At 40.9% G+C, this 25,435-nt stretch overlaps 1 protein-coding gene across 8 annotated transcripts in view; it reads left to right on the forward strand.

Moving 5' to 3' along the window:
* Positions 1–25,435, forward strand: part of LOC127379245 (sodium/potassium/calcium exchanger 2-like) — a 45,214-nt gene that overhangs the window by 8,777 nt on the left and 11,002 nt on the right. For 2 of the 8 annotated variants that reach the window (XM_051428612.1, XM_051428610.1), the window contains exons 3-8: positions 10,004–10,052; positions 11,301–11,409; positions 14,860–14,874; positions 19,619–19,669; positions 23,043–23,141; positions 24,751–24,833. In XM_051428612.1, coding sequence (XP_051284572.1) covers positions 10,004–10,052; positions 11,301–11,409; positions 14,860–14,874; positions 19,619–19,669; positions 23,043–23,141; positions 24,751–24,833 — 406 coding nt within the window. The remainder of the gene's footprint in view (positions 1–10,003; positions 10,053–11,300; positions 11,410–14,859; positions 14,875–19,618; positions 19,670–23,042; positions 23,142–24,750; positions 24,834–25,435) is intronic. The other 6 variants (XM_051428613.1, XM_051428615.1, XM_051428614.1 and 3 more) reach the window with 6 other exon arrangements.

The following is a 25,435-nucleotide window of genomic DNA, read 5'->3' on the forward strand; positions in this document are numbered from 1 at the left end:
TACAGAAGTCTAGTTTAACATGTCAGAAATTAGAGGAAAAATAGTTGTACTGATGGTCTAATGCTGAAATTATCAAGCAGAGTTGTTTTTCCTTATGCAGTAATTTGTACAGTCTTAAGGTCCTATATGCACATAGGTCTGCACACACATGCAGCATATACCTACTGACAGAGAGAAACAGAATCATTTTGACGCTTGAGCTCAGACAGCGACAACAGAGCCAGAGTCCAATAATTTAAAAATAGAAAGCCTGCGACTTTGATCTCACCATGACGATGAGGATTCCAAGTTTTATCATCTGTTCCAGCTGTGGCTCCTTGTCTAAGGAGGGGAGGGGAGGGGAGGGAAGAGAGAGGAGCGCTACTGTAGAGCCAGTAATTAGGTTTTACCTTTTTACCTCGTGTTTGGGCTGTTAGACCAGTCAATAGAGATAAAGGTATCGTTCAGAATAAAGTAACAGGCCAATCAAAACACACAGTGTCTGGGTTTTAGGAAACTACAATGGCTATTGAGCCAGAGTTGCTTCTTTCGCCGTCGCCCTTCTGTTGTCTACAATTATTCTGGGAGCTCTCTTGGCAGTGTCGTTGTTCCTCGCCCGCACCCTGCTTTTGTCCAAATCCAATTTAATTGCATTCAATGGTAATAAGTGTGCAAGCGAAGTTCTCATTTGCATCACAGGTGCTGTTTTTTTTTTTTTTTTTTTTTCGATTATTGTACTAAATTTGGGTTCCCCCCCTCCATTCTTATCAGAGTGGACAGTGGCTCTTCACTGCCTCCTCAGTGTTGTTAATGGTTTGAAGGTCACCCTGTCACTTATTACGGTGTCTGTGTAATTATCAAAACCACAATGTAGTCTGCTTCAAAACAAAGTAATACAATGGAGCTTGTTATTTTTTCTTCCCTAAAGAGACATGCAAAGTAGAGCCATTGTGAGTTGACCCACTTCACACATGTTTACACGAGAAAAAGAAACGTGTACTTGTCCCCTGACACCAGTGGCCTCCCACAGTAATCCTTCCTTTATGTCATCTTTATCTCATCATATCGTATCATGTATATTAATTCTGCTCTCACTAAACACACTTAATGAGACCACATATGAAATTAAGCTGCGATTTTCATATCTGCCTGGATTACAGTGTTTTGAATTTCATGATACTGCGGTTGTTTGTTGCTGTGTGTGTACTGTTGATGCCGTCATTCACACACCAGTCCAGAGCTGACACGATTAAACAGTTTTAGTGTCGGTAGTAAACTGAATATCTTGAGGTTTAGCCTGTTTTTGTTTTTTTTTAAATGAAGCAGCTTATTCAGTATTTTTACATTTCATAGACAACAACAATTTACCAATCAATTGAGCAAAATAATCAGCAAATTATTTGATAATGAAAATAATAGTGAGTGAGTACTAAATGTACTTTAAGTGTTTCAGACAATGCTGGTTGTGTGTGAAATGCACATTAAGTCAGTAGTGTAAGCAGGTGTTAACAATGATAATTATGGTTCCATTCCATTCAGTGTAGCAGAGGCTTTCCAGTGAGCCGACATGCACAATTTCAGCACCCTGACTCTGTTTGACCTGAATGGAATAAAACTGAGTATCATTGCTAACACCTATGATTACCTGACTGTTTCATTTCAAAATGGCTGCAGTTTTTGCTTCAACCAGTAGCTAGGGTAAATCAATTTGTTGGTTTCATTCGATGGCTTCGTGGCTCTGACAGCCCTAATTTGAAACGCCGCAGATCCCGGGTTTGAAAACTCAACGAGTAAATCTAAAGCTAAGCGAGCTGCAGCTCGTCAGTCTGCATGTTGTTTGTTCAGATGCAGTCGGTGCAGTACCATGGACAGCAACCATCTCTACCTCGCTGGTCTTCAGCACGTTAGTAGTGGTTGCTACGCTGTATTTCATTTCTTTTCTTTCAACCTCAGCTTCATCCTTCCCCTTCTGTGCACCTATTTGAAACCCTGTGTTGTCAGTTTTCACTCACTCATCACTCCACACTAAAGGTAACTCGGAACAAGTGGAAGGGTTAAAGGGAAGACTTGGGACCCCAGGTCATCCTGCAAGTATAAAGTTGTTTCCTGAAATTGGTTATGCAGACAGTTGTTGAAAGAGGCTACCTTAATTTAGCACTGGGGAACTGGCATAGACTCAAACTGCCGGATCGTTAAACGCCACCACGTTTTATTGCGCACGCAGAGGAGTGGATTTCAATAGTCCCGGATCATGAAGCTGTTAGTCTTTAATGCTTAATGCGTGTGTATTTTGATGTGACCTAGACAGCCTGAATAGCTGTGGCTCCAGCTTTAACTGCTGTCTTCATTGAAAGGCCATTTCTGTTTAATTTCTCCATTGTTTGAACCTTAGGGTAATTTAGCTCACGAGGCTAGCAGGTGTTCAGATCAATATATGTGATATGAGCTGATGTGGTGTTACAGGTGTACATTTTATATAGCTGCATGGATGAATGGAATAAATGACGTGATTATTTTCACTCGTATGAACCTCGTCTGTTTGTGCAAGTAGCTCAAGGCCATGGAGGTCAAGGCATACGTGTATCCAGATTTAGTAACGCCAGCCCCTGTTGCAGAGAAATTCTGGAAACTTGAAATGAGAGATTGCTGGGGGTTTTTTCTTTCCTTTTTTTCCAAGGTAGAGCCTGAAGGTGAAACGTTGAGGCTTGCAAGAAACTGAAAGCCTTATCGATCAAGGGCTATTTTTGAAAGCGGGGTCGAATTAGCTAATGTAACTGCACTGTAAAAGCATCATGTGAAGGGCACCAAGATCCCCATCTCGTGGGTGTATGAAATGACACAACCCAGCGAGATGGAAACCGTGCATATGGTCAGAGGTGGCCGAAGCCTGGCGGGCCTCAGATACTTAACTCCTTCCTCGGGGGGATTTTTAACCCTCAACATCAGCCTCGCTAAGCTGCAGCAGCTGAACATTACATCAGCTCTGAGAGTCGTGGCTCATGTAATACCCGTAATTTGTGAAATCCAGGGTGATGATGTCTGCGCCGCGCAAAGTGCTGTTGTATAGATCTCACAGTTGCAGACGGACCTGACACCACACTGATAACCACAGAGAATTTTAAACCAAATTTAAGAGAGTAAACTCTTAAAATGGAAGTGATTGCAATCAGACAGTCTCTAATGAGCTAATTAGGAAACGCTCTGGGTCTCAGTGAAATCTGCTGAAAGCCTCTCCTCCTCTGTTCTCGTCTAAGAGGGTTACCACTCATGTCCATCACTGACGGATGAGTGATGCATGAGGCTGCTCCTCATCCCCATGCCCACTCAAGCCCACCAAGGTGACCTGAAAGGGCCCTGTCAGCACATCACCCTGTCTGTACTGAATGTGACTGGCCAACGTGACTGGCCGGCAGGAAGCTTCCTCCGCATACTTCCATCTCCTCTTCCTCTCTAAGATAAGGGTCTTCTGTGTATGCCTCAGAAAGGAGGTGACTGTCTGCTAACCCGCTGACAGTGCAACAAAGCAAACAAAGCGAGTCCGTGGTCAGGATTATGTGAGCGAGGTGACATAAAGTAATAGTTGCTGCCTGCATGGAACACTCACCCTCGAAGCAGAATCTCTTGATCATGTGGGCTTTGCTAATTAATATTTAATTGAAAAACTAAATTTAACCCAAGCTGAAGGAGAAGTGAGATTCTATATGTTTCTTAATGTAATCAAATCCCAAGAAAAGACAAAAAAAAAAGAATAGATCCTAATAACAAGAATCACCTGCATATGCAAACTGATATCTTCTCCCTCTGTGCCATAGAGCTTCATTGTTGTCTAAAAACACATCGAGTCACAACACTGCACTGGGTGACATCTTCCTTCATTATGATGAACATGGACACTGTTGTTCATTTTGACTCAATTCCACAAACGCCGCCCTGCTGTTTTTCGCTTCACTAGAGCACCAAATGTTTATTAATCTTCTTTTTTTTTAAGTGAAACTATATATTTCTGAACCATTTTCAAAGATTTACATCTTCAGTCGGAATGAAAGGGCTTGAGACTGAAAACCACAAACAGGTTGGGGTAATCAGGATGGTATTGAGTGACGGACTAACGTGTTGTTTGTGGTCTTCTCCTGGCATTTGTTGAACGGCCTTATCCATTAAAATAAGACCAAATAAAAACAGATCAATTAGTGGGAACTTTGTACTATAAATAATTATAAATATAACTAAACTTTTATTTTTTAAAGGCATTACGAATAAATCCTCCAGGTAAGAAAGTCTGTTGGACAACATGGAATTAGCTGTAGATTTTGTGCACATCAAGTCCGTGCTCCTGGTCCATTCAGTCCATTAAAAGTATCAGCTTCCCGGTTCCATTTGTATTGACAGAGACATGAGCTGTTTGGACATCCTGTCCCACAGCACCCACAGTATGCGGGATGCAGCCAGGATGCATTGCATATTATGTTTGGGAACCGTTGAAAACCAGCTCAGGTTGGACAGCGAGCATGTTTACTCAGCCATTACCTTGAATTCTTTATCATGTAATGGGTGAGTTCCCGTTCACTAATGATATTGACTAATGATGTCAGTATCCAAGTGAACTGAATACAGCATAGTACTGTATCTTGGTTTCAGTTTACATTGATGGCCAACTGGAGCACAGATACCACCAGATGGCTCTACCTTTCAGCTTTAAGTGGCTCTGGTTTTGTTGTCCCACCCAGGAACTTTCTCTAGTATCTCTAACTTTGTTTATATATAGCTGGACTTTCACAGCATACTGTAAAATGGGATGTTATCTATGATATTATCTGTGCATACTGGGAAATCATGCTAAAGTGACACTAAGAGAGAGAGAGAGGAAAATTGAACTGTCATAGCTTTTCTGCTAATCATTGATGTACGTAGGAATATGTCGTCAGTGGATGGAAGAGTAAACAAGAATGCTACGGCAATAATGACAAAACTGGAAATGCCGTGGATGCTACTGCATAGACATGTTATCCCTGTGACCAATACCTGGAAAAAGCAGGACTGCCCAGTTGCCTCAAGGCAACTAGACTTGGACCACTGTCAACAATTGAGTTTGATCTGGTTGCCTCTTTTGGGAACCACTACACTCTGTAAAATAAAAGTCTTTCTGCATGACAAGGCAGCAGGACCGGTACTGATATAGGCCAAACCCAAACAAAAGACAAGAAATGACTCTTAGGCCATGCAGATAAAGAGGAGAGGGCAGCCAAAAAAAAAATCTGGGGCAGCGAGTGCTGCAGCAGGAGCAGAGTGGACACGCTGCAGAATATTAATGCCGACTCCTGGAAGAAACTTTTGTTTATCGTTTGCTACAATCTCAAAAACAAAGAACCCTGTACAGCCATTTTTCTGGTTTTCTGTATATGCAAGTCAAAGCTACAAGATACAAATTCGATCATGTTTGCAGGCTTTTATTCCACCTCTTGTATTTACTCAACAAAAAACATTATGTTGCACATGCACAATCTAATTTCAATCTGGTGAATAAGAGAATAAATCACTTTTGGAACATTATTATAAACCCAGATTCAGTAACACAAGAAAACTGACTTTCAAATACACTACAAGCACATGGAGTGCTGATAGTGAAATGACAATAATGACTTGTTCTTGATCAAACCCAGCTTTGCGTGATTACATTCACTTGCAAAAATGACACAGCAGTTTTTGTTCCCATATTTGTCTCCCAAAAGCCTGAGTCTGATTGGTTCACGGGAGGGCGGAGTAAGAGGAAGCAATTTTGGCTTAGTCCTGGTGAGCATTGCCTTGTGGGAAATCAGCGTTGTGGCAGATCCTGTAATTAGTTCTGCTTGTTAGAAAAATGAAGGGGTTACTAATTAGCAAGTAGATGGCTTCTTGACTTGTTGTGCATCTTTTCCCTCCTTTCCTTGAAGATCATCATTATCGTCTCCAGGCAAAACGGGAAAGAGGAGGAGAGGGAGAGAGAGAGAGAGAGAGAGAGAGAGAGAGAGAGATGCTGCTCAGTCGTGCTGCTCAACAGTTTAGCTCTAACGCGATGAGTCTAGATGGACAAATCTCGAAGGGTGTTCTGTCATGCTCTGACAGACAGGCTGCCTACTGTAAGCACGTGTAGGCAAACGCCTGGAGCTGTGCAAGATTTCACTTTTCGAGTTTGCTTAACAAGGCAGGCAGTCTGGCTTTCGCATATCTTTACATACTCAGGCTCACAGATGCTATATATAGTGTTTCCACATCCACTATAGTTTCAGTATGTAAGACTGTATCATGCAAGAAATGTCAGATCTACTGCAACGTCTGTCTGCCTGTCTGGCTTAATTCTTGGCTTGTGCACATTCTTCCGCATATTACTTGTGACAACCATTAAAATACACTGTAAAGAGCTCTTTTGGGCTTGTTTGTCATTAATAGTTGAAGAAATTGCAATTTGATATTTCTAATCTTAAGTCTGTACCTTTTTTTTTGTAAATGCTGATTTTTTTTTTAAAGGAATAGTTTAATGTTATGCTCAACAAATTTTTGCTTTCTTGCTTAGAGTTGAAAGAGAAGCTGGATACCACTCACAAGTCATTAAATAGCTGGAGCTAGCAGCCTGTTAGCTTAGCACAGCATAAAGAATGGTAACAGGGGTAAATAGATAGCTTGGCTCTTTCCAAATAGAGAAAGAAAGAAAGAAAATTGGCTTACCTGCACTTCCAAACTACTAATTAATACATAATGTTTAGTTTGTTTAATCTTAACAAAAACAACGATTTTCCAGATTTTTCTTCCCTTCGTAAAAAGCCATGCTAGCTGTTTCCCCCTGCTTTTAGTGTTAATGATAAGCTAAGCTAACTGTCTCCTCGTGGTCGGTTAATATTTATCATACAGACGTTGTTGTTTCTCTCGGCTTAAAAGCAAAGAAGAGTATTTTCCAAATTGTCAAAGTGTTTCTTTAATCTAAAGTGTTGATTTCCTCAAGGTTATGAAGAGTATGATTATAGTTTGAAAATAAGTTTCAATATCACACAGCCAGTTTTTGTAGCTATAGCAGTTCAGACTCTGTAATGTATTAACTTAGATAAGTTAAGACACCGTGTATGAAGTGTTAATAGGTTAGTAGATTCTTTCAGGTTTTGTTTTGTCCAACTTGTTTTCATGAGATAAATCATTTATGTGATGCCAATTGAGTTTTGGGTGTTCATTTATTGCTGTGGAAATGGCAGTAAATGGTGTATTGTAATGACAGTAGAACCAAGTGTGACAGTGAGAAGCTATCCCCAGTCGTGGTCCCCGCTTTCATATGATCCACATTGAGTTTTTAGAATTGAATTCAAATTCTCAGAAAAAACCAAGCAGCGCTGAAAGGGAAATTAAGTGGAAATAATATGGAATGTGGCTCCTCAGATTTATAAAATGTAATGCTGATTGCTGTTATCATAATTCATTGTATAGCTGGGGTATATTAAGGAGTATATTAAGGATTTAAAGGATAAAGCACCGCTATGATGGATTTAATCAATCTCCACCACTGGCAAACTAGAAAGTGTGTGTTAAAAAAAAAAGAAGCTATTATTCTCCTGTGTAATTTGACTTGGATGTCGAAGAATAAAGGACATGCAAATCAAATTCATCCAGAAATAGACCCCTTTTGTGCACTGAGATTGCACACGAGAAGACCTATAATCCGCCGCTGATGTTCGAAAGTCAGGACTTCCAGCTCCGCTTTCAGAATTTCACCAGTGTGCACAGATTCCTCCGAAAGTCCCCCCCCCTCAAAACTGTTTAAGCTGTGGGCAATTTGAGCGGTAAAAGCGGAAGTACTTTTGCATGATGTCACACTCTTCATCGATAATTCTCCGTAACACGGCGCTACATGCATGTGGCCGCAGAGGGACATTTATCTCCCTCAGCTGATCCTCTTCCAAGAACGATCCTGATGTGACATTACGTAAGGACTGGAAGGCAGAGCTGCTGGTATTAGAGAACACACAAACTCCAGAGAACATACTAATCTCCCTATGTGATTATTAGTCATAATATTTAACGCCGGCTTAATGAGCGACCCACGGCATAATCTCTATCTGGCACATTCACCTGTTCTCTTCTAACCCTCCTGACTTGCCTTTGAGGAGGGTGATAGGGAGCGAAATAGAATAATTATACCTCGAGTGTGCAAGGAATTACCCTGAAGATACGAAATGGGGAAAAAATTAGGTTATAGTTGAATAGCTCTGTGGAAAATCTCAGGATTAGCTCAGCTTCTGCTCAGTTTTTTTGGCAAATGTTTAATTTCAGCTCCGTCATTTCTGTAATTATTCTGTAGCTATACAGAGACTAACCTAATATATGATAAATTATGAACTGTTAAACAGAAACAGTGGGACACAGCGGGTACTGACGTTCGCAATGACTGCATTGGTGGATTTTTCTAAAAGTGATACCAGCTAAGTTATTTCAAGTTATGGTTTATTTAATTTGGTTTATTAAGTTCATAATTTTGGGATTCTGCGAATTTTAACAGCCACATAACTCCGGTTCATGAGGTGAAAACTTAACGCTGCACTCCTCCTGCCTGCACGATCATCAAGAGATTTGATATTCAATGCAATGCAGCGTCATTTAGCATGCAAATTAATCACTGGGTTGACAAGCCTCAAGGCCCTGTCTTAAAATTTGTATGTTTGCCCTGCATTTTTTAAACATTCACAAGATCAAACTGGATAATTATCTGCATTTCATTTGGCGTTGTACACTTTATCAACACACACCAGTGCCTCCACATTTCACTTTTCCACATTTCTGTCTGAAAACTGTGTAGGCTTTGAAACAAAGCCTTGGTATGCTAAGATCTGAACAAAAGCTTTGTGTTTTGTTCCCTTGCAGTTAGAAACCAGAGGCCTTAAGCGACTGTTATTTCACACACACACACACACACACGTTTTTGGAGATGAAGATGAAGTGAGCACAGTTCAGTCAGGCAGTTGGTGAAAGGCTTTTGTTTCAAAAATAGACTGTGTTACAGTACTGCACATGCCAAATAGGCCCGCTGAGAATGATAGCAGAGAATTGAGTGATTGTTAAAAGACTGGAGTCACTTTGGCATGATCTGGCACATGCCCACTCTCAAAGGCAAAGTTATCACATTAAAACTGGCAGCACGAAAACTGCAAGGCAAAGTTTTGGAGATTGTAGGCCTTCAGGACCAGACTAGGCTTTTATTTAAAGGAATATTTTGGCATACCATTATTTGTTTTCTTGCTGAGGGTTAGATGATAAGATTGATGCCAAGTCTATCTGTTGGATATAAAGTTTAGCACAAATTGGCATATTTTAAAAAGGTGCTGGCTTTGTATGTGCCACGGTTCAAAAACAAGGGACTTGTTTAAAATTTCACTTCATTTGTGGCATAAGGTTGAGTTTTCTATCAGTGTTGGGTAGTTTGGATTCAGCTGAAATGGCTGATGTGTCATATGAAGCGATTGAAGGAATTGAAGAAATAGTAACATGAGCACAATGATAACTGTAAGCTAAGCTAACTGGCTGTCACTTCATATTTACCATACAATAGACGTCATAGCATTATCAATCTTCTCATCTAACGCAAGAAAATGTGTGCTTCCCCCAAGATGTCAAACTATTTAATATTTATTTTTCTTTGTTGCCTCTTCACCATTACTCTAATGTTACTCTACTTTTACAGTGTACACCAAGATATGCCAGACATTCATCCTTGACTCAAATAAGTGAAATTGAAAGGACATTGGTGAATGAATTTCAAAGAAGTTCAAGTAGACAATCTAATCTTGATCAACATGCAACTGACACAGTAGGCAGGCACAGCAGTGGGGAGGAATCTGTCCCTCAAGTCTTGTCCACTCACATCACAGTCAGTCATCACCATCACTGTAATGTCTCTCTCTATCGTCTTTTCATCTTGTCTGTGTGGTTGTGTGCGGCATGCTTCACATCTATGTCCTGTTTTCTCTTTCTCTCCTTCTCCCCCCTTTTACTTCTTCTTCTCTGTGTTGGATGAAAAGGCAAGTCCTGGGGCGCCAGAGGATGACGGCAAGTTGTCGGTAGGTCCTGTCTGATTGACACTCTTCCCGTCTGCTTCTGTGTTTGTCCCTGTTTCCGTAGTAGCGTAACTTGTTTCTCCCACCATACTGTGAACGAGACATGTACACTGTTATCGGTAACCTTCAGCCTCCCCGTGTGCAGAGAGTAGCTCCCTCTGTTTTCTGAAGCCTTTTTCGCAGTTACATTTTCTACGTGGCGTGCAAGAGACTATCAAGGAAGGATCATGTGTTTAGAAAACCTGCAACTCTTTTAATGCTCGTGTACCCCCCAAAAAAGCGCACCAGAGTGTTTAGTTGCCATCCAGATTGCAAGGGAAGAAGATAACACAGAGCGGCAGAAGGAGAATCTTCAGGGTCACACTGAGAAGCCACATCTTACACAAGCCCTGCCAGTCTACATGCCTCCCTTGCCTCCCGCTCACACCCATATGGGCCTGTGAATTAGCACCTGACACCTCCTGTGCCTACGCATCACCTGTGGGCAGCCTAAGGGGGACACACTTCAAACAGCTGCCGCCTGCAATGGTGCCTAATTTCCCACAGTTCTCAAGTTCAGCTTCAACTGCTGGAGTGACCTTGGCAAGGGTTGTTTTGGGAGAAATAACACATATGCCAATTGAACTGTGAACGCCTGTCTTGACCCATGGGAGTTATATTTTTAAGAAGCTGAGGCGCTTTATGATAGTTTTACTGGGTTGCAGGTTCCGCTTAGGGGTTTTATGTAAAAGAGGATTATAGAGAAACCTATTCCAAACAGCTTGGATTAGAAATGGCTCTAGTAAAGTGCTTACAATTGATAGACTGATGTTAATATCAGCATATGTGCTTTATAAGAACTAGTTGTTGGACTAAAGTTATTTATTTTTTGCTAGTAAAGTTTCATTTCCACTGCTCGGCTCGCCTTTCATTTTCCACTGCAGATAGTACCCTCTCAGTGCAGGCAGGAGCCTTATCCGAACATCATAGCAACGGTGCATGAAACGTGACGATTCTAGTGACGATTATTTCAGCAGTCTTTTAACTCCTCCATTCAGCTCAACTTGCTTGGGACCTCAACAATGGTGATACCAGAACCCGTACCAGGTACTATCCACAACTTTTGCCAAGGAAAAACAAAAAAAACAAAAGAGAACACTTCCAAATAAGTTGAGTCAAGCGAGCTGAGCCATACCTTGCAGAGGAAATGAGGCATAAGAAACATGTCCTAGGTTCAAAAGTTTGATTGACACCCTGTTTCTCCTCTCACAGGCCAGGCCTCGGCTTCAGAGGGGGGGTAGTTCTGCCTCCCTCCACAACAGCTTGATGAGGAACAGCATTTTCCAACTGATGATTCACACGTTGGACCCTTTAAGTGAAGGTAAGACAGTCAGGCAAACTGCACATAGAAAACACCAGTCTTCAGTGATGGATTTCACATCTGTAAGTCTCATATACGCAGGATATAGGGCTCAGGTGTTCTTTTTTATTGTCCATAATTGTCTATTTTCAGGTTGATATTGTGGTTTTCTCTTAAAATGACCTAAATTCTGTTTTCAGATGTGTCAGGAATGTACGTAAACCAAAAATTCAAGACCATTGCTGGAAGAAAACTACTGTATATTATGAGCACATAAAAGATTTTCATGCCCCAAACTTGAGCTCACATTCGTAGATATGAATAACTAAATCAAGCATCCTTATGGTGTTTTTAATTCAGTCCAAATAAAAAATATTGACTTAGTAGTACCCCTAGTTATGGACCCCTTCAAATCTAACGTCGTCACCATTAACATTTAGAACTACCTCTGTAGCCCCTATTTGCTCAGAATAAATTGATCCCTTTTTTAAAAATAGTCCGTGCTAGACAGGGTGAGCTTGGTGCTGTGTCAGAGCACAGCTGAGGTGGAAGATCATTTTCCTTTAATCCAAGATGAAGGCCTATTAGCTTAGCTAAAGGAAATGTAAAACGGCGGTGTCAGTGCTCGGCACAGGGGATGTATATGTTAATATGTCGGGGGAGGTGCAGTGTCATCCCAATCTCAACCCACCACGAAAAGACGAAGGGTAGAAAAAAAAAGTCACATTAATGGGGAGCAAACATGCAACAGGGGCTTGTGGAGGGTAGAAGAATCTGTCATTAGACTGTCTTCTTTTTAGCTTTCAGTGAGAGGTCTTTGGCGTGATGAATCCTAATCCGTAAAAAAATGAATATTAATGTTGAAACTAAATCCTGTTTTTGTTCCCCCTTTTTCCTTCTAGTTTTCATGGAAATGTGTTTACTGTGTATGTTTTCTGTTTAAAAGCATCAGTGTTGCTACAAAAAATACAGCATAGGGACAAGGTCAAACAGCCATTCATAAGCATAAAACAATGACCAGACTAAATAGCTCCCCTCTGGATGGATGTAATTGCATTAGCAGACACGTGCTCTTGAGTGAAGAGGCATTTCAGCTTTCTCCGAAATGACTGTACATTTCTTGAAAGCCAAACCTAGAATGAGTCAGCTCAGGAAAGATTAATAAGCTGTGCCGAGACGGACCTTAAAGTGGCCATTAACATGCATCAACTCGTTGTTGTACACTGAATCCGAGGCGTCCCGTCTCTGAGTGTATTCATCTTCCCATCTCAGTGATTAAAATGTAAATCATAGCCCGCTGGGGAAATGGAAGTCTGTATGGCCAGTCGTAAACGCACAAGAGAGGGCTATACATTCTTCACCCCGCCACTCCTTGTAGAGCCATTTGTCATTTGGTCTTCTTCGGGGCGTCTAACATGCACTGATGATGGTAGACTGAAATATTTATGGCTTGTTTGATGGCATGAGGATTAATAGGCTGGATTGTACACGCAAAAGTCTGACGCCAGCTGTTTTTTTTTTCTGCTTGTGTTCGGGTCTAAATCACCAACAAGCATCTAAAAAATTTAAGTCAAAATTAATTTACTGTGTGTTAATATATATGTTGTTTCCTAATAGTAGATTTTTTTAACAGTCAAACTCTTCAGCTTCAGTATGAATGCAGCAGAAATGCGAGGGTGTTATGCCAGATTTGACTGATGAGTCTTTTGGCAAATTACTTACAGGAAATGAATGCACTGAAACAACAACTACAGTGTGACATGACTTGAGGATGGAATTAATTACCGCAGAGAACAAAAGCAACACTTTGGGTTCCAGTTTGATCCGAATATATTATTTTGAAATTTCCATGTAGCACGTTGGACGTTTTCCCACGCTCCTGTGCACATGTAACGATGATATCAGTTCATTTTAAAACGCACTCTTCACATGCCTCATTGGTTTAGTGAAAATTTAATCATTTCATTGATCCATTACCGTAAGGGCCCAATAAAGGTCGGTCCCACTGTGTTCTGTGCACATTTATATCATTAATGCAAAGGAGCATTTTGTTGGTGAGTAGTTTGGAGAGAGACGAACAGGTGCAGCCATCAAAGACGGAGGCTGTGCTGCTTGTCCTTGCGTGCTCTTAGGCTTTAAGTGTAGCACAGCGGGGCCGAGGGGAGCTGGCAGGACTCCAGCCATCCATTTTTCATAGATATTTCTCAAAATAAAGTCGCCTGCTCTTCCGAGCCGCAAGAAAGTCTGAGGTTGTTTTGCTGGTGCTGGGAACTGGTTACCTTTCATTTGTTAGTCTTTTAGAGTGGGGTAGTCAGAAGTGTGTGTGTGTGTGTGTGTGTGTGTGTGTGTGTCTGTCTGTGTGTCTGTCTGTGTATTTGTGCTTTTAGGGTTTTTCCTGGCTTAAATAGTCGGACACTTCACTCCTTTTATTGCTCCCTTCCTCCTACAGTGCTTGATCTGTATTGTAGCTGACCAAACAAATTTAAATGAGAGTATTATCCTGCTACATTAATGCAACATAAGGTTTCATTTTTGCAAACATGGCCAGATTTTTGTCAAGGCAACATGAAGTCTGGGCTAGCTTTTAAATACACTACGCAGGAAAAACCTTGGTTAATGATTGTAGGTATTTGAGAGGATGTGTTTGGGCATTGGGCATTTGTGCTTATGTGTCTCTCTCTAAAAGAATAGTTTTGGGAAATACGCTTATTCGGTTTCTTGCCTGAAAGTTAGTTAATAAAGAGTGATACCGCTCTCATATCTGTGTTCAATATGAGGCTACAGACAGGTGGTGCTTAGCTTAGTTCAGCATAAAGACTGGAAGCAGGGGGAAAGCTAGCTATATACAAATGGAAGAAAATTCCCCTAACAGCACCTCAAAAGCTCACTAATTAACTTTTTATATCTTGTTTGATTAATCCTTATAGTGTAAAAGCAGCTAATTGTGTTGTTACGCTAAGCTAAGCTAAGCTCATTGAGGTTTTACAGGGGGGTTATGTGTGGGGCACAGTCACTTATTTGAGTTGACCACAACTTATTTTTTTATACCTCTGTGTTTATGGATAAAGGAAGCTAAATATAGCCCGTTAATTAGCAAGCTTCAGAGGTGGTAGGTGGATTTTCTTGCCTTTGGACAGAGAACCAGGCTAGGTGATTCCCCCTGCTTCCAGTGTTTGTGCTAAGCTAAGCTAAGCTAAGCATCCCCTGGCCCCAATTTCATATTTAGCTTCAAAGTGGTATCATTCTTCTCATCTCACTCTCTGCAAGAAAGCAAAAAAGCACATTTCACAAAATATCAAATAATTTAATAACTTTTTAAATTAAATTACTTTACTAGCATCATATAATGGGCTATTCTCATCTTTGCATATTACCTATGATTTAATGTGGGCTATCACACTAAATATCACTTGGATTTATCTTTTCTCTGTTTCTGTCTTCCTATCTCTCTTTCTTCTACTGTCCCCTCAGAATTTGCTGACTCTGGTGAGTTACTCCTCTAATTTCCGTATCCTTCTCCCCTCAAAAAAAATCTGTTTGTTCTCATTCCAACAGCCTGGAGACAACTCTCTTGGCCAACGTGTCCCCTATGTATATTTCCCGAGCGCCGCTGTGCTGTATGTCAATTCTGTACTGTCCATCCCTGCAGACTCTCTCCTTCAAATATCTCATTCTCCTCTGTGGATGTATTCTCCCTGGAAACCCTCTGTAACCATTTCTGCATTGTTTTCCCCATTGTCCCCTAATCCTCTCTCTCCTCTTATGACCTCCTTTTAGTTCTAGCTTTGTGTTACTGCTCTCTGCGAGACAGGAAAAAGCCCAAAAGGAGCGATTTTGGGTTTTTCCTGTCTGCATTGTCCTCCAACTCCTGGGTTGTGAAGATTATTTACCCTGCAGACATTTAGCTAAACATGCCAGTGGTGTTGGAAGAAGTATCCCACCCTAGGTCCTCTCAACTTGACAACGTTGTGCTTACTTCATGAATTTGTGTATTGGGCAGATGGAAAAAAAAGTTGTCAGCTATTTTGTCAGTCCTCCTCACATGCCCTTCCTCAGGATTCACAATCAATAAGAGCTTGACAGAGCGATAAATGGCAGTGGAATAAAATTAGTTTCCCTCTACAGCTTTTTACAATTAGCTGTTCCCGCCACACTATTATCATTTAAGTATTCACACGCTTCTTGAGAGATACAGTAGATGTTTATTCAGTATCCAAATTATGTCCAACAACAGCTTTCTTGTTATTGTGAATGTCCTTCAGTTTAATAATAGACCTTTAATCCCGCATGTTTTTCATTGGAGAGAACACTGTAATAGTCCGGTACAGTAAGTTCTAGGCACAAGTGCCCGCTTCTCTTTTTCCATCAGTGTGGAGCTACAAACAATATCACTTAGGAGTGGCATCAAATATTGAACTACAAAGAGAGATGGGGAGGGATAAGGGCAGAGTGGCTCTCACTCTACTGTCTGAGCTCTCAGTGGATGGCTGAAACAAGCCTCCCAAAACAGCACTCAATATTCTGGCTGCGTGCATGCCTTTGGCTCAGGCCCTTCAATAAGATTTATCGCCCCAAGATCTGAGCTCTGGTGGCGAGTCTGTGCATATCCATAGCTGAAGTTGACCTCAGTATGGAAGAAGATGGGCGATGCACACGACTGACCATAGTGGAGCATCTATGAAATTCATAAATTTTTACGTCACTGCTCTGTGATGATGTGGTGCAGCGCTATAAATATGGCAGCACAGACCAGCGATCTCATCAGATGCTTTACTGCAGATCATTATCTCACTGAGATCGGCTGGAAAGATCGCTCACAATGCCAGTGCGGCCTTGGACATCTTTGTTGATGTTAGGCCATTTTTATTGAGCAGACATCGTACAAAGTCCTCCTCAGGCTGACAGTGGAGGGGACAGTGGAGAAGACAAGGTCATTTGGGCAAACCATGATACACCCATGTTGGCAGACTGTACGCTTATTGGGTGAGCGGGTTAGATGATAGAGTGTGTGGCCCACTGTTTCATTGGATGTTTTCGATGCAGACACGGAAGGAAATCAGCCAAAGGGCAGCAAATGAGGTTTAATGTGTTTCCATCGCTTTGTGAGGGTGTAATTCTTACCTAAACAGAGCAAAATGAAGAAGCAAATGAAGAAACAATGAAGGAAAGGGATAATCTAAATTCAGAATTTTCTATGCTAGGACTTTCAATTATTTGAACGGCCATTAAGTGTGAGAGGTAAATTCATTCATCCAGGCAACCCACTGCCAGCAGTACCATCTGTGTGGTGACCCAGGGCCCCATTGATCACATGGTTCAATAATGCACTCACTGTCACTGACCTCCCACCTCTTGTGCCATGGAAATATATTTTCCATTTATGCAGATATATTACATTAACATTCTGCTGTAGGTTATTCTTTATTTGTGTCAATGTAACACTGTAACTGTACTGTTACATCCTTTTTTGTGGTAATATTCTAACACCGATATCCAAATAACACAGGCATATGTCTGACATAGTTGCATCTTCATGTGTTTTGAAAAATTTAATAACTAAAATACTGTATTTGCAACGTAATAAAACATTAATGAGATATCTTTTCATTTATTGTTAAAGCAGAACTATTTATTTTTCATATATTTACCATTAATATTTGAATTCAGAAACATAGGCTATATGTGCTTTTTTTTTTTTACCTTTTGACAGTGCCGAGCTAGCTGTTTCCCTCTGTTTCCAGTCATTGTGCTAAGCTAAGCTAAGTAAAGGGACAGATATAAGAGGGGTATCAGTCATTAACTCTTAACAAGCAGCAAAATCTGAATATTTCTCAAAATTCTTTAGTGTATTTTAATGTTCATAGGAACCGCCCCTTATCTACGTAGCAAATGGTTTTGATACATAATCATCCCTCCAGTATGTCATGTAACTGTGACAGCCAACCCGTCATCCATCCACCACGACACACTCATACACACGCACACACGTCACCCCCCCATGCCCTCTGAGCTCACCCTGCGCCACGTGGGTGAAAGAATCAATGTTAAAAGCCTTTTTGCCTCAGCACAGACTGTGAATTTCCCTGACACCCCAACCCCCAGCAGACAGGGCGGGCATGCACACACACGTACACACACACAAACACACACACACACACTCACACTCTTAACACACAGCTCATCAGAGGTTTAGAGGTCACACCACAAGGACAAGAGGGCCCCTGGTAAACAACAACAAGCCTCCCCCTCACTCTCTCTCTCTCTCTCTCGCTCTCTCTCTCTCTCTCTCTCTCTCTCGCTCTCGCTCTCTCTGGTTGCAGAGGGCAAACTGACGACAGTGAGTGTGTCGTGGGTTAATTGGGCCTCAGAGCGGCCTCAGTTAGAGGCAGACCTTACAGTGATAGCGCACTTCAAACCCGAATGGCCTAATCATATGGGATTGAGGCACTTGTCTGGGAGTGCAGCAGATGAGCAAGACACTCTGCAGCGGGATGTGTTTTCATCTCATTAGATTGTGTTTTCGGGGCTGCCAAGTCTCGCATTTGGCATGAGATTTACACCATAATCCTCTCACATGTGAGTGGAGTGGTCGCCCACTGTTGGGCAGAGTTGGATGTTAGCGTGAGTGCACGTGGGTTTTGTGGATATATATACAGTGCTTTACACCTACAACATGTACAGAACTTGAAATGTGCCTGTGAAAAGAGTTAATGGGTCAGTTTACCCAAATGACAAAAAAAAACAAAAACATTTTCTTAATCTTTATTTAACCAGAACATCCTTTCATATTAGTTATCTCTTTTATATGAGATACCTGGCCAAAATTACAGTCTAGTTAACAGTCACAACAAAAGATAATTTACAGAATTCTCCTATAGCTTAATAACAAAGGACTTGAGAGGTATAAAGGAGAGAGCTTGACTATTTAAAACAGTTACATTATTTATAATCACTCATATTTTTAATGTGGCATTTGGTATGAAAGCAGTCTTCCAAATGAAGCCTCCTTGTAATCCATCATCAACATTATTCACCTTAATGAGATGAGACGAGAAACAGGAGCTAGCAGGAAAACGAGAAGTTGCCAAGAATTTTATCACTTTTTCCAGTCATGCAAGTAGTTTGTAAGTTGTTTTTTATTTTTCCTTCCGTTGTAATATTAGACAGAACATACTCATTTTCAGAGGAACTACGTCTGTTGTCGAAAGTAGTTCCAGTGAAAAACTGTTCACCTTTGCAAATAAAACAAAAGCTGTCTGTGTAGCTTTATAGAGCTATGTTTGTAATTTGGGTGAACCGTTTCAAGTAGGCACTGTACTTGTACTTGTTTTGTACTTGTTAAATATTACTAATTATGTTCTGGTTTATTTTGCTGTAGACACCAACACATTGCAACAACCAGCAGTATTGTTAAATCACATTTGTAGCAGCTCTGCCAGGATCGGACCAAAAACTCACGGTGGAGAAAATTGGACAGAGCGACACTAAAAACAAAAACCTTCATGCCGTTAGTAATTACTGTCGAAACAGCTCCGAGGCAAAGTGCAGTGTCGGAGGTAGAGCCTCGTGGCCCGGTGTCTTCTGTTCTGCTGCTTCACGTTCAGCTGTTGCTGCAGGTTTGAATTCCCGGCTAATTCATCATGCAGATGTGCTGACCGTCTGTTTACTGTAGCACCAAGAACTGCTACAGTAAGAGAATCAAATTAATTGTTCGGGTTTCATTGTGGAAATAAAATGCCGAATCATCAAGCCTTTGAATAAACTTGCGTGCAGAGGAGAGGAGGACTCATCTTTTTGTTGCATGTTGACCCAGTAAATTCTCTTCTGACTTTCCTGTTCTGTTTGTTTTTTTTAAATATATCTTTGTATGAAACTTCTATTATTTTTTTCTAGCCTATTGACTGTCCCTTCCCCCTCTCTAAATCTCCTAAATCTTCTCTAATAGCCCTGTAACCTGTGCCAATGGCAGGAGTTACTGTAATTCTATAATGTGTTTTTATTTTTTTATTTTTTTTGTGTAATTCAACCATGGCCGCTCTGTTTTGCACTTAAGCAGTGATTACTGAGAGACTTTGTCTTTCTGTATGTCACTCATTGTGCCCGTGCGTGTGAGTGTGTGTACAGTATGTGATGTAGAACCAGCGGACCTGTCTTGTTCTGTCATGTTCACTCTTTTCCTTTTCTCTGTGTGTTCGTTGCCTTACCCTTGTCTTTTGCTGTGATGTTGTAGAGCTTGGGACTTATGGGAAACTAAAATATTATCACTCAATGACTGAGGAAGGTAAGCCCGAAAGTTTTCACTTGATTCTTTGAGTCAGCTTCCGTCATCCCTTTTGGGTTTTTTTTGTCATCTTGATCATGAAATAGCATCCCCCAAACCCCATATTTTTTGTTTGCTTGTGACATACAGTTTGCACAATTTTGCTTTTAAGTTTGACAACCTCTCTGAGATTTCACTGACATAAGTGCAAATCATGGAAGCCATACCATTTTTTTATTTATTTACTTTTTTATTCTCATTTATATTTTTGGCTTATTTTTTAATTTCTGCCCACAGAATATGTTCATACATATTGTGTGTTACTGTGTGTAGTGTTTCTATGGATTTTTATTCTATTTATCAGCAAGATACTTTAAATAAACCTAGAAAATTACAGTCATGTGTTGCTTATGTTTGATTCTGTGAGAAAGCCACTGCTTCTTCTTGGTTACATTTTAAGGCATTTATTATTATGCAGGCTGGTAAAAGCACACACAAATGCACAGCATACCATCCCATGCCCCCCACACTCAGAAAACACAAGGCACAAGGTTCTTCTTTTTTCTTTTTTTCTTTTCTTTTTTTCTTTGGCCCTGTTACCCATCTGCGTAGTTGAGAAATACATCATCCATGCCACACAGCTCACTTGGACCAGCAGCGGGTGCACACACGTAAGACGTACGTTGCTGAATTCGGCAAACTGGTGTGACTCATCCACCCGGCGGTTGCGTAACAGGCAGAGCTGACAGGGAAAATGAGCGGCTGTGTAACGGCAGCTTGGGAAGGGCTGGTTATTCTTAAAGACCCTGCAATTGCTTCATCATTATGCAAATGAGATGGTTCTGAGAATATGTGCACCTTGAATGGACCTCCAAGGAAACATTTTTTTACCACTCTGCAGGCCATTTAATCAAGAAAATTTTGATCTCGCTTAGTTTTTAATTTTAAAGCTTTTGTCTAAACCTAAGGAGTTTGTCTTAGTGCTCACTGATTCATGCACCTTGTAGGAACTTTGTTTCTTTTTTGTTTGCACTTAGAGCTAAAGCATAATGACATTTTAGACCACACCGTGAAAAGGCAAAACAAAGTAACTACACATTTTTACCTGAATAAAAAAATTTTAAGCTTAGTTTAAAAAGTATTATGCCATAGAAATGTAGGATTTCTGTGAAAATGTACAGCAACTAGTAAGCTATATTAGGGCTATTTTAAAAAGCCAAGCTCTGACTAAGGCTAACTAGCTTAGCAGATTTCAGCAGCAGCCATCTCATCTTTTAACTCATCATGCAATTGGGAAAATCGGCGTGATTAAGCTACATTTTAAATCAGATATCTAAAAGTAAATTAATTAATTACATAAATATTAATATAAATAGTACATTAATCAAAGACATAAAACCAAAGGTGCATTTAATTCCTGTAAAATATAATCTATAAATAATCCAAATTAAGTTTTATTGGTAAGATACTGCATTTCCCCTTGCACCCTGTAAGGATTATCCCAAAGCAGAGTGCAGTATCTGCATTTAAGATGTAACTTTATGACAGTTATTTTGGTAAAATAATCAACTATAAAGGCATATAAAGAGGCATTATAACCTTAATCTTTGCCAGCCAGTCTGACTTTACACTCTTTGCGTCTGTAGTCATGCTAGAGCGGTTTTCTTCAACATTTAAGAATTTCCTGTGAATGCCTACAGCAGAAAGCCCAACCCTGCTGCTTGTACACCCAAGCAGAGACATAGTCTTACACCCGCATTTGTAGAAACGCAACACTGACTACAATATACAACCCACTGACAATGACCGCCTAAGGTGAGTGATGTCAAGGCAGTGGAATGTGTGATGCCATCTTGTGAAAATGTACAGTATGTGTTTGTGTGTGTTCTTGTGTGCATGTGTGTGTCTGAAAGAGAGACAGGCGTGGGGGGGGGCTGTGCATTGCCAAACAATGAAAAGATAAAGTGAGAGAAAGACGTGTTTGCCAAAGACAGATGAGAGAGAAAAACGAGAGCGATGGAGAAATAGATAGAGGAGACAGGAGGAAGGCCGGTGGTGACTTGGGGTGGTTAATGATTTTGCCAGAAGGTCACAGACAGTGTTGACATGGTTGGGTGGAGTACGTATTGACGCGCCACTGTGTCAAGCACTGACAGATCAGCCATGCCCTCATAAAAAAAGAAAAGAAAATCTTTCACATTGATTGCAATGGTCTGATTGGGAGTAGGCAGGACATGCATCCAAAAGCAGACACGCACAGGAAATCAGTGAAATTAGATATGGATACATGACGGCTACGAGGTTAATGATACCGGTTTTCCACCGAAAGAACATCATAGATGAGAAATATATTCCTTACAACACAGTTTCAAATGAAAACACTCACAGAAGTTACTGCCCAGCCTGCATAGCCATTAAATATTAAAATCTAATTAGTATAACATGGGAACATAAAAACCTGCACTACATGATTTTTGTGTATTTGGAGTCATATTCCTTCTCATCTCAGTACTGTATTATTATTCATGTGTGTTGTCGTTGGGGGATTTCAGGCCACAGGGATTTTGTGGAAAGTCTTTGTTCCACAAGCCAGCGGCCAGTCATCGCCAGTCATTACAACATGGGCAGAATTGCCTTGCGTGAGCCATTATTTGTAATGTCAAGAGAGCACGCTGCTTACGTAAGCCACAAGGTCATGTTGTTCAATTGATGACTGGTTTCAATTCAGTCTACTGCGTCACAGCATTGCATTTCCAGTATGAGTGGAGTTATTGAATCAATAAATGTTATCAGCAAAAGTATATTAATCTCTACCAGTGATTTTTAAATATTGATTCAATTCTCTAACTAGCAGATGTCTCTTACATGCACTCCAATACAAAAGATGCTAAAATAGAAGGGGCTATAATAATGGTAAAATAAGGTCCTGTATAAATATTTGAATACAGTGTCTTAAACCTCTAAATTTGTTATTTTTCATATGCTGTGATGCTGTCCCCAGCTAAACCTTTGGTTGCTTTTAGTTCCCCGCTGGCCTCTGACATCTCTTGTGAGTTTCTGATCTGTTATAAGAACTGAGCGAGAACAGGAGTGAATCTGACCTCCAGAAGGCAGATCTCTTCACAAGAGATTCCCTCCCTGCTGGCTTTGCCTCCACCAAGGACCAGGACAATGCAGGATCATCAGTATATGATATGCTACGTCATATTGACTCTCGATGCAGTTTTGTGTAAAGCCACCACCGTGTATGCACTGTGCTTTTGAAATGTGACCCATCTGGGGTCAAAGGTGACAACGAAGGAGCTCTGACTGGGATGAGGCCGAGAGGCTTTGAAGGTGCTACGGTACGCAGCTCTCTGTTCCACGCTTAACAATTGCGGTGATTCTTTTGCAGGTAAATTTCGAGAGAAGGCATCCATTCTTCATAAGATCGCTAAAAAGAAATGCCAAGTGGAGGACAGTGAGAAGGCCAATGGAGTAGCGAGCCGTTCAGGTAAAAAGCTGCTTCATGTTTCTTAGATGTTTAGGTAAAAATGTGACATTTTAGGAGGATTTTAAATACAAAGCTCGCTACAGCAGCTTACCTTAGCATAAAGACTGGAAGCGAAGAGAAACAACCAGTCCTACTCTATCCAAAGGAGAGAAAAAAGAATTGCCTTATTGCACCTCTAAAGCTCATTCATTTAACACAGTACATCCTTTGTTTTTAAGAGTTAAGACAACATGCTGTAGTTTTTATACAGATTCAGCAAGCAAGTACCAACCTCTATGTTAAACTAAGCTAACCGGCTGCTAGCTGTAGGCAAGAAAACGAATAAGCAAACTTCCCAAAATGTCAAACTATTGCTTTGATTAAATATCAGCTTATTATTTTTCACAAAGATCAGTTTGCTGATGCTACAACTTCATGAATAGACATCACCCGGCTTAATATTCCTTATATCCGTTATTAGGATTGCCCACTGAAATAGTTAATGAGCATCACATCCGATGTTAAACAAGCATGACATTATCAAGAACTGCCAAACTGATTGCAAGTGTTGTCTTCAAGCAGTATTTAAATCAATCACAGTCACTGCCAAGTGTAATTTATGTGTGTTTTTCACTTCAAAGAGCACTGGACCAAAGGATAAACAGGAGGCCAGAGGAAGCGCTTTCATGGCCACAATGTAGTCAGAGCAGCAGAATCAAAGCGAGACATAGATGTTTATCAACAAGGCAAAATTATGCTAACAGCGTCGCATTAACATATTACCATCTTAATCAAAATGCATGACTGGTAGTCATCACAGCATACTTTACTTTTCAGGCCTCACGTTTCTTAAATTCAGCCAGTCGCGTTTGTGGTTAAAGAATATTTACTGTCAGTATAGTTTAGAGTCATAACCTATCTTTATCTGTGATATCACAGCATCCAAGGGAGGGAGGAAGGGAGGGCATGTGCTGGACGATCAAGTCACATTATCTATCTGAGAATCTTTCTAATTGTCACAACCTCACTTGGATTAAAGCAATTTCCACGGCAATTATAGTTTTATCATCTGATTACATGGCTTTCGGCTCTTTGTATTTTAATAAGTGCTGTTAAGTAAGTCTGGCCTCAAATGAAATGGAGTCATATCAGCCACCAGGATATGATAAGAGTGATGGATGATGAACACAGCCTAAGACATGCAAATACTTATTCATACACACAGAGATACTTAAATGAACAGCACTTTTTGATCATCACATTCAATATTAAAGTCTCCAAATGAGTCTGTGATTCTTATTTAGATTTACTTCAGTGTCATGACTGAACTGTTTGTCAACTTAATACAAACTGGAAATTTTAATGGAACAGATTTTATATTGACCTGAAGGTATTCAAATAGATTATGTAACTAAATTGTCCAAATTTACTTAAGTAAAAGTACAGACAAACTGCAAAATGCCATATCATAACAGTATGTGTCCATAGGGTTGAAGGAGTGAACTACTTGCTGAGGTGTTGTCTCCCACCTCTCTCCACGTCATAACAACCAACACTCCCATGTCTATAATGACAGCTTTTGTTCCTCTAAAAGCCTTTTCACTTTAATTATTCTTCAAACTTCTCACAGATAAGAACCTTCCTAACAGCTCCAGCGTGGAAGTGGAAGTGACACCACCCATGAATGGAACGGCAGGGCAAGAGGGGGAAACGGTAAGAAATGCACAGTGTGCACGCGTACACAAAAAGAACAGTTTATACTAATTTCAACGCCAGCTAACTGGGTTGTGTTATGAAAAGGCGACAAAGAGACAGATATCAAAGTTGGAGAGACATTTATGAATATTTTATGCCTCTCATCTGTGTCTGTGTTCCACCTTGAGTGTGATTGATGCAAAGGTTGCACCGACTATGGCACAGGTCACTACTGCTGATAATTTCCCAGCATGCACTCGGGCGAGTTCCTCCATCTTCAGCCAGACCTGCCAAAGACCCGCCTCATCCCACTGAGTTCTGTAATCACACTCCTCACTCACCTGCTGCTCCCCGCCGCTGGGTGCTCGAAATGAACACACTGGCACACGTGCCTCAACACACGAGCACGCACACACTCAGTCCTTTGACGTACTGCCAGGCGCAGAGAATGGCACCTGCAGCAGCAGTTGTGCTGGCGTGAGCGATGGCTGTGGGACGCAGCAACCCGCCAGGCCAGCAGACGGTCCTGGGGCAGGTGGGCAGCAATTCAAAGTCGCACACTTAGAGGGGAAGCAGGCAGAGGAGACGGGTGTGTCTGTCATCCTGCTGGATTCTCACTT

Source organism: Dicentrarchus labrax, unplaced genomic scaffold (genome assembly GCF_905237075.1).
Source record: "Dicentrarchus labrax unplaced genomic scaffold, dlabrax2021, whole genome shotgun sequence".
Classification (NCBI taxonomy): Eukaryota; Metazoa; Chordata; class Actinopteri; family Moronidae; genus Dicentrarchus; species Dicentrarchus labrax.